At 44.9% G+C, this 9,050-nt stretch overlaps 1 protein-coding gene across 1 annotated transcript; it reads left to right on the forward strand.

The window, feature by feature from the left end:
• Positions 1-7,677: 7,677 nt before the first annotated feature.
• On the forward strand, positions 7,678-8,455 carry LOC144792227 (large ribosomal subunit protein uL16-like). The gene has a single exon (XM_078667135.1). The coding sequence runs from the start codon at positions 7,727-7,729 to the stop codon at positions 8,372-8,374; it is 648 nt and encodes a 215-aa protein (XP_078523261.1). The 5' UTR covers positions 7,678-7,726; the 3' UTR covers positions 8,375-8,455.
• Positions 8,456-9,050: the final 595 nt, after the last annotated feature.

Raw genomic sequence — 9,050 nt, forward strand, 5'->3', positions numbered from 1 at the left:
TATGTGAAGTCTTTCCACCTGACGTCCACTTTTGCGGTGGTTACAGAGTTTGCTGTAGTCATCCATATTTCCCCTTCCTTGAGCCCCGCCCGGTGGCCGGGACCTTCTCCGCCATCCGGCTGGGTTCAGCTTCTGTTTCCATTTCAGTCCTCAGGTGCTCCGCCCGGCGGCCGGGTTTGATCTCCGCCATCCGGCTGGGCTCCCTTACAGTTCACTTAGATAGTGAGGTTCCTTTCCTTCCCCCTCCTATTTGTTCCTGGTGCTTCGCCTGGCGGCCGGGATTGTCTCCGCCATCCGGCTGGGCACTGCTAATTAATTTGGTCATAATATTCCTCACTTGTTTCTGGATCCTCCTGTGCACTTCATCAGTTCCCCCATTCCTTGACCAGCTACAGATTACTTCTGGGGCTCTTGCGTGGACCTGAGTGTGGTACATATTCAGGCGACTCATCACAGAATCATGGTAACAGCGCTGTGCCCTGCCTTACAATATATATATATTCTTTGTGACCAATTGTGAGAGAACCTGAATGTGTTTCTTGTTTAACAGATATTAATGCAAGATTTATGGTATTGGCTCAAGCTCATATCCATACCTACAGGAATATTGGATGTTTTCCCAGTATCCTTCAAGAACATACAGAGTGAGCTTTACACTTTAGATACTTAACACTCACCAGTACAGAGTAGAAAGAGTTATTTACTATTGTTTTTTGTCATCTTTGCATTAGCTCAATACGAACACCTTATTATATCCTACTTATCAGTTCTACAGTCCAGACAATCAATTGTGGTATGTAGTGATCTTACATGTATCATAGACATCGTGTATATTTATATTGTGGTTAGCAAAGATAGACTGTAATACTCATCTTTCTTTCCAGCCTACCTGTTACCAAGCATCCATTCTGAAGTCCACCATCAAGCTCTATTTTTTCTCCCCCAACCTTTCCTTGTTTTGTCTCCCTGTTTTCCCCTGGCGAGCCATTCGATACTCTAGTGTTTGATAGAGTCGGAAGGCCGTAGGGGAAGGCTGAGGATTACTCTCCAGATTCCTGACGCTCCTGCGGAACCTGCTTGGAAATCATTACAAGATCCATGTTCCTGTAAATGATGGCTAGCTTGTTGAGGTAATGGTCTTCTAGAGTGTCGCAGAGATACTGTGAGGAGGGGATCGAGTTTTTGGTGGCCGATGAGCAGATGAACTCTCTGACGATGGTGAAGAGTTCCTTGGTCTGGTAGCAGCTGACCTTGATGCTGTTTGCCAGGGCCTTGTTTTTGGCGTCTTTCAGTTGGTGGTGTTAGTTGTTGCAGGCGGACTTGAAGGTGGCTCGACCAGTGTCATTTCTGATGCTTGACATTTTCTTTCTAGTTGTTTGCGTCTGTGTTTTGCCTCACTGAGTTCAAGGGTGCACCAGCTAGTATGTTTGATGAATCTGTGTGTTATTGCTGGTTTGGTGGGGATGACTGGAGATCCAGGCATTGAAGTCCTCTTCTGCCCGATCCAGGTTGGCGGAGGCATCCTGCTTGGTGATGCTGAGGACATCGGTCCATTTTTGCTGTGTGACTTTGGTCCTGCTGCAGAAGGGGGTGCTTTGGCGGCTTGGAGGAGTGAAAACTGGACCAGTGATGGTGATGTGTACAATAAAATGATCAGACCTGTTGAGTTTTGTGGCTATATCTGACTCTGTTGCTGGATGTGAAGATAAGGACCAGCGTGCGTCCTGCTCTGTGCGTGGCATATGAGTCCAGCTGCATGAGGCCGATGTTGTCCATTTGTTCCTAGAGGTCGGTGGAGTTGGTGTCTGTGGGTCGTTGAGGTGGAAGTTGAGATCTCCCAGGAAGGTTTAGTGTTCTTAATCGATGGTGAGAAGGGGGATGAATTCTGTTATGGCACCTCTGAGGCTATTTCGAGGCCCTGGGGCTCTGTATGCAAGGGTGACTTTGATGGTGGATTTTTGGTCAGTGGCGAGTTGGAAGTTCAGGGGATACATGATTGGCTTGGTGTCATCTTCGGTGGTGGTGCAGGTGATGGATTACTTGTTTATGATTGCAATGCCACCTCCGTGTCTGTGGGTGCGGTCTCTGTGTTTCATCTTGTAGCCTTAGGATGTTGCAGTGGCAATGTCAGAGGTTGAAGCCAAGTTGAGCCAGGTCTCTGTGATGAAGGTCACGTAGGAGCAATGGTGGAGATGGTGTCCCAGATTTCGGTGGCATGTTTGCAGAATGATCTGACATTGATCAGAAAACATCAGAGTGGTTCCGGGGAGGTAACAGCCGGCAGGAGGGGCATGCCAATCCCAGGATGGAGGTGGACCTGCAGCGTTGGCAGGTGAATGACCCTGCTGTGGAGCAAGGAGATGTGCAGCAGCAGTTGTTATTTCATCTGGGCTCCAGGGCACGAAGGTCTGTGGTGGAGTATCTGTGGGGGTCCAGACGGGCTTGCCTTTGGGGCACCTTTGGCACGCCAGCGGCACGGTCCAGCTGTAGCCTCTATTTAGTAGGACTTGGGAGGGACACTTAGGAGGCAAACAGCTGGATGCAAGCAGTGGAAATGTGAAAACAACGTGAGTGAGGCGACTCTGGGAACAGGAGCTTGGGTCTCTGTGCAGGGAAACTATGGGCTAAGTTGGCTGAGGTCTGGCTAACAAGGCCTCTTCAACAGGAGCAGCCCAGTGTCAGTCAGGCAGTGAGGCAGGATAGCGGCGTGAGGCAGGTACACCCACAGGGAGATCTGGAATGGACCTGCTCTGCCAACAATAGCAATGTCATCTCTAAAACCTTACCCAAACTGCTCCCAGCAAGCCTTCTGGGACACGTTTATCCCCAAAACCCGCGGATTGTGTTACTTAAGCATTGGATCATAGACTCCACCCCTTATCACAACCTCCATCTCAGTGAAACCCTACCATGTATAAATCTACCTCCCGAAAGTTGTCCTTTTGTTGTGGTTCTGGCCAACATCCCAAAGCTGGAGGATCCTAGAACTGAGTCCTTCTTCACTTTGACTTTGAGTCCTTTGATCAACTTAAAAACAAAGTGTGTCATTAGCTGGCAGGCAATTCAAACCTTTCCTTGCGTGATTATCATAACATTTTGATGGTTTATCGAGTGGACTGGATTGGGCCTACTGCTAAGACATTTCATGGTGACTGTATAATCGTCAACTTTAGATATCTGCCACTCACTAGGTAAGTACTATCTCAGTGGTGACAGTCCATGGCACCAGAAGGCATCATACACCTATTACCGCTAGGAGTTTTCTATCGACACCTAAATAGAGGCATGACCTCAATTTCTTAACCAAGAGTGCATATCCTTACTCAGGTAGAAGACTCTAGCATGTCCCTTTAGCAACTGCTTTGCACCGTTGATGGATCTAAATTATATGAACTGACACCAACCACACCCCAGTTGAATATTCCTAGGTGATTGGGAACTACTCGGGTACTCCTAACTTAGATCCCCAGACAGAGAGTGTGTTAGTGATCCATCCCCCTAACGTTGTATAGTCTTGGGGAATTCTGTGGCCAACAACCCAACCTCTATCACTGCTATTATTACTCCACCAAGGGGCATCGCTCAGGTCCCTCGTTGGAATGTGCCTGAGTTGTCTTCTAAATTAAATGAATCAGTTTGGGTGACCCATGTTTCAAACTTTGATTTCATTCTGTATCAAAACACCTGCTGCTTAGACCATCCAATTGTTCTTTTTGCATTTTTCACCCCGAGTGGGATGGGTATGCTCAGACGTGAGTCCCATGCTCTCCACACCACTGGAGTCAAGCTATCCAGGCTGATGAAGGCTGATAGCCAGAAACCGGTCCTTGGATGCTTGATTCCGGTCCAGGAAAGACATGGCTTGGCAGTTCGTGCTGGACTGTTCCCATGAGGCACAGGGTCGAGGCTAATTTGCATATAGCCATGTCTGACCTGGGGTGGTGTGGAGTGCAAAAAAACGATGGATTTAGGCCCAGATCTCTGTACTGGGGTGAATGTATGACATTGTGCTGCATTCTGTCCATCAATTGTTGTTTTTGCGTTTGTCACCCCGAGTGGGATGGGTATGCTCAGACGTGAGTCCCATGCTCTCCACACCACTGGAGTCAAGCTATCCAGGCTGATGAAGGCTGATAGCCAGAAACTGGTCCTTGGATGCTTGATTCCGGTCCAGGAAAGACATGGCTTGGCAGTTCGGGGTGGACTGTTCCCATGAGGCACAGGGTTGAGGCTGATTTGCATATAGCCATGTCTGACCTGGGGTGGTGTGGAGTGCAAAAAAACGATGGATTTAGGCCCAGATCTCTGTACTGGGGTGAATGTATGACATTGTTCTGCATTCTGTCCATCAATTGTTGTTTTTGCAACAACCCAACCTCTATCACTGCTATTATTACTCCACCAAGGGGCATCGCTCAGGTCCCTCGTTGGAATGTGCCTGAGTTGTCTTCTAAATTAAATGATTCAGTTTGGGTGACCCATGTTTCAAACTTTGATTTCATTCTGTTTCAAAACACCTGCTGCTTAGACCATCCAATTTGGGATGGATACCAGACTGTCTGAGTGCCTGCTGACAGATCTAATAGGGGAACATCTAGTGGGAGCTTAATGATCCTCATCCACACAATATACAGCCTTAAGATTTTTCAAGTGCGTATCAAGCATGCAGGAAAACTAATCCTATGGGTGGTCTTCCCTAATCAATTGAATTTTTGCATTGTGAACTTCTATAATGCTGTGGGGTTTCATAAATCCACCTGTCATGTTTATGATTTGTACTTCATTGTGTGTTGTCTTCGCAGGGGGTTATTTTCAATGTTTAACAACTTTAATATCTTAATTGAGGGCATTTTAATGCTAACTTGGTCTCCAATTCTACTGTCCTTCAGCCATTTCAGGAAGATTCCCTACCTAGGTATTCTTACCACAGAGGAGATAAGTTGCTTAAGCATTTACTTGACCTTTGGCTATCTAATGCTATGGAACTACAAGGGGCTGTTGACGTCATTATTCCCACTTTCACAAGAAATGGCACGGCTCCATCATTGATTATGTTTTTGTCTCATCCCCTATGGGTAAGGTAAAATGTGCAATCGCCATATCGACCAGTGCCTTTAGCGATTATAATCCCATCAAGGTCCTCATACAAACCCTAGGGACTGTTACTCCTCCTTCTTGCCTGACTGGAGCAATGTGTGTTTCCTCGCATGACCATGGGTTAAGGCTTAGGGGCCGGGTGCTGATTCTTCCAAACTTTCTTTCTCTGTAATTAAATCTAATCTGTCTTTAATCATGGTGCACCTTCAGTTGTACACCCAGCCCAGTGATGCCATCATCTTAGTTCTTCACTCCTTAAATGTAAATATAAAAAGCAGTCTTCTGTGACCAGTGCAGGTAAGGAAAGACCTTGACCCCGGCTGGTTTGACAAGGATTGTAGGGTGGCCAATAGGCAGTTATGCAAAGACAACAAGTTAGCCGATACGGATAGGCCTAACTTAGTGGACTGTTGTTCTGCCTATAAAAAAGCACTAAGGAACAGAAAGCAGGTGGTCAAACAGGATATGTGGGATAGCCAGGTAGCACTAGCAGCTAACAAAGCCAGGGACAAAGGAGGATTTGGGAAAATTATTAATTGTCCAAAGTTCACAGAAGTTCTGACCGATGGTTTGGTATCCAACATCAATGCTGATTCCTGCGTAAATAATTTCAAAGGCATCAACTCTTTTTCGGATCCAATAGATTAAAGCCCTGAAGGTTTACCTCAATCTTTTCCTCGGTCCATTAGATTCGATGTAACAGACGTTTGGGAGTGAATTGGTGCTAGCCCATTGAGGAAGGCCTCAGGGCCAGACGGGGTCTCCATGGATCTGTACAAGGAGAATGTTGGTCTCTGGGTACCTGCCATCATGAACGTGGCAAATAATACTGCTATCAACTGCTTTCTGTATTCCAAGCACACAGCTGTGGTTATCCCTGCCTATGAAAAAGGCTGTATAAATTACCCTCAATGTTACAGGCCAATTTCCGTGTTAGACTCCATGGTTAAGATCATAGGGCGTATTGTCCTGAACAGGACTGAGAAGTATGTCAGCAAAAACCAAGTTATCTCTCCCATGCAATTTAGCTTAGGAAAGATCTTAGCATGATAGAGCAATGTCTCAATCTTCACTTAATCATCAGTAAATACACGTTTGCACAATTGAAGCAACCTCTGAGCAATTCAGTTTGATTTAGGGCTTGATGGTAGATGACTTGGTTGTCTTTCTTCAGACCGTACATAGCGGAGTGTGTGCCTCTGTTAGGTACAGAACAGGTGGAGAATGCACTGATTTCTTTGAGCTTCAATGAGGTGTTCACCAGGGTTACGTTCTGCGCCCTATCCTATTAGTCCTATATATTAATTGCTTAAACTAATGTCTTCAAACCTCATCAAAGGATTTACCTAAGATTAAGTCCACTTCAGTACCCATCCTGCTCTATGCATATGATGCCGTCTTGAGGTCCTGTACCCCTAATGGTTTGAGGTCACTCATTAGTAGCTGTGTAGCCGCGTGGGTAACCTAGATCTGGAAACAAATATCTCAAAAAACAAATACATGGCCCCAGAAGGGTTAAAGAGGGCTTCTTTTGGATTAAGGGAAGAAAAATCTTCCTTTATAGTATTTGACCCCAATGGCTCATGGCTGCCTTGCATTGCTGAATTTGCTTGCCCCTAAATTGGGTGACGTCCCCTAGTCACAGCGTGATCCCTTAACTGGGTTGCAAATTTTCAAAACCAAAACGATATCTTATTCTGTTTTCCTGATAACTTTATTGTATCAATCCATTAGGTATCAGACTCTATTCATGGTTAGTAGCAGAATTCTTCAAGAGAAACAATCCATTTTTAATCCCAAAGTATAATCCAATGCATTTCGCCTATTAAAAATCCTTCATCAGGGACTGGGTTCTGTAGATTAAGTGTATTGTACATGAGGATAAGTGGAAATGATTCAGAATTACATAATTAACAATCCATAAATTGTGTGAACACCATACAATCACCCTGAGAGAGTGCCATTGGGACCCACAGTGAAATGAAATAAATAAACGGTGTGTAATCCTGTTGATAAACAATGGTATCTAAATGGTCAGTCAAACGTCCGATTCTAAATGTGAAAGTAAAGTTAGCCGGCGTGAACTGAAGAAGTGGACTACAGAAGTAAGCTAAAATGGGAAATAAACGAACGGATGGTGAAAATACTTAAATGAACTATGCTTGTTCAAAGTAATTCGTAATGCGCGTATTAAAAGATCGTGTACTCATTGTCATGCTGATGAACGCGTGTGAACCGCTTTAGCATTTCAGAGATATGGCTTCACTTACGTAATGGAACTTCAATGTGCTCGCATCTAACACTGTAACCGTGCTCCGTTCTCCAGAAGCGTGTAATCGTTAAACGCCATGAAGTTATGTGTGTGTGTAGTCATTGAGATAGGACTGACGTGTCTCGATTATAATGGCGGCCATCTTAAAGTGTGTGATTAATAAAAGCAGTGAGGTAATTTAAAAGAAGATTGAAAAGTGAAAATAAAACAAACAAGTGTATAGTTAATGATGAGTGGAAATAATACTTGATGCTTAAAAAGCGACATCAGATCAGAGAATGTAAGCAAGTAGTTATGCAGCGCACATGCGCGGGACCTCTCTCTTTCCGCTTGGCGAGGTGACCAGCAGCAGCCGCCATGGGTCGCCGTCCCGCGCGATGTTACAGATACTGCAAAAACAAGCCCTATCCCAAATCCCGTTTCTGCAGGGGTGTTCCTGATCCCAAGATTAGGATTTTCGATTTGGGCAGAAAGAAGGCAAAGGTGGACAAGTTCCCACTATGCGGCCACATGGTGTCTGATGAATGTGAGCAGCTGTCCTCTGAAGCGCTGGAAGCTGCCCGTATTTGTTACAACAAGTACATGGTGAAGAGCTGTGGTAAGGATGGTTTCCACATCAGAGTGCGCCTGCATCCGTTCCACGTCATCCGCATCAACAAAATGTTGTCCTGTGCCGGTGCTGATAGACTTCAGACCGCAATGCGTGGAGCCTTTGGCAAACCCCAGGGCACTGTAGCCCGTGTGAACATCAGGCAGGTGATCCTGTCATTCCGCACCAAGGCTTCCAACAAGGAACATGTGATTGAAGCTCTGCTTAGAGCCAAGTTCAAGTTCCCCGGGCGCCAAAAGATTCACATCTCCAAGAAATGGGGTTTCACCAAATTCAATGCTGACGAGTTCGAGAGCATGTGTGCAGGGAAGCGTCTTGTGCCCGATGGCTGTGGTGTGAAGTACATCCCCACTAAAGGCCCCTTGAACAGGTGGCGTGCCCTTCAAGCTGCCTAAATGTGGAGCGGGTGGAATCCCTCATCAGTGCCGTTTGAAAACCAGAATAAACATCATGGATCTTTAAAAAAAAAAAAAAAAGAGAGAATGTAAGCAAGTGCGTTTAAAAAAACAAGTACATCTCAAAAAACAATAAAGTTATTTCTCATCAAAAAATTGTACAAATCAAAAAAATCAATTACGTTAATAAAGTCTTTGACAATGATAAAGTCTTCACCGGTAACAGGTGTATTCAACCCGGTCATTCATTCCGGTAGGTTTTAAAGTTTCCAATTTGAAGATCCAAAAGTTTTCATGTTGTAATAACCTTTTATTGTTGTCATAGCCTTCTTTTTTAGTCACAATTTCCAATATGGTATACCTCAGTTGACTTATGTTGTGTTTGGCTTCCCAAAAATGAGTAGCAACAGTGGATTTCAAAGACTTAACACGAATGTTCGATTTATGTTCATTGAGTCTTATCTTCATTTTCCTTTCAGTCTTACCTACGTACCCTGGCAGTAGGGACATTTTAATAGATAGATGACATTTGATGTGTCACACGTAGCTGTTAGTCTTAATTTTATCTGATGTCCCTTACTAGGATGTGTCACAAAATTCCCTCTGATGATATTATTGCAATGGCTGCAATTATAACAGGGTAATGTCCACTGAAATATCTCACAGGATTGTGATT

This window comes from Lissotriton helveticus, chromosome 11 (genome assembly GCF_964261635.1).
Source record: "Lissotriton helveticus chromosome 11, aLisHel1.1, whole genome shotgun sequence".
Lineage (NCBI taxonomy): Eukaryota > Metazoa > Chordata > Amphibia > Caudata > Salamandridae > Lissotriton > Lissotriton helveticus.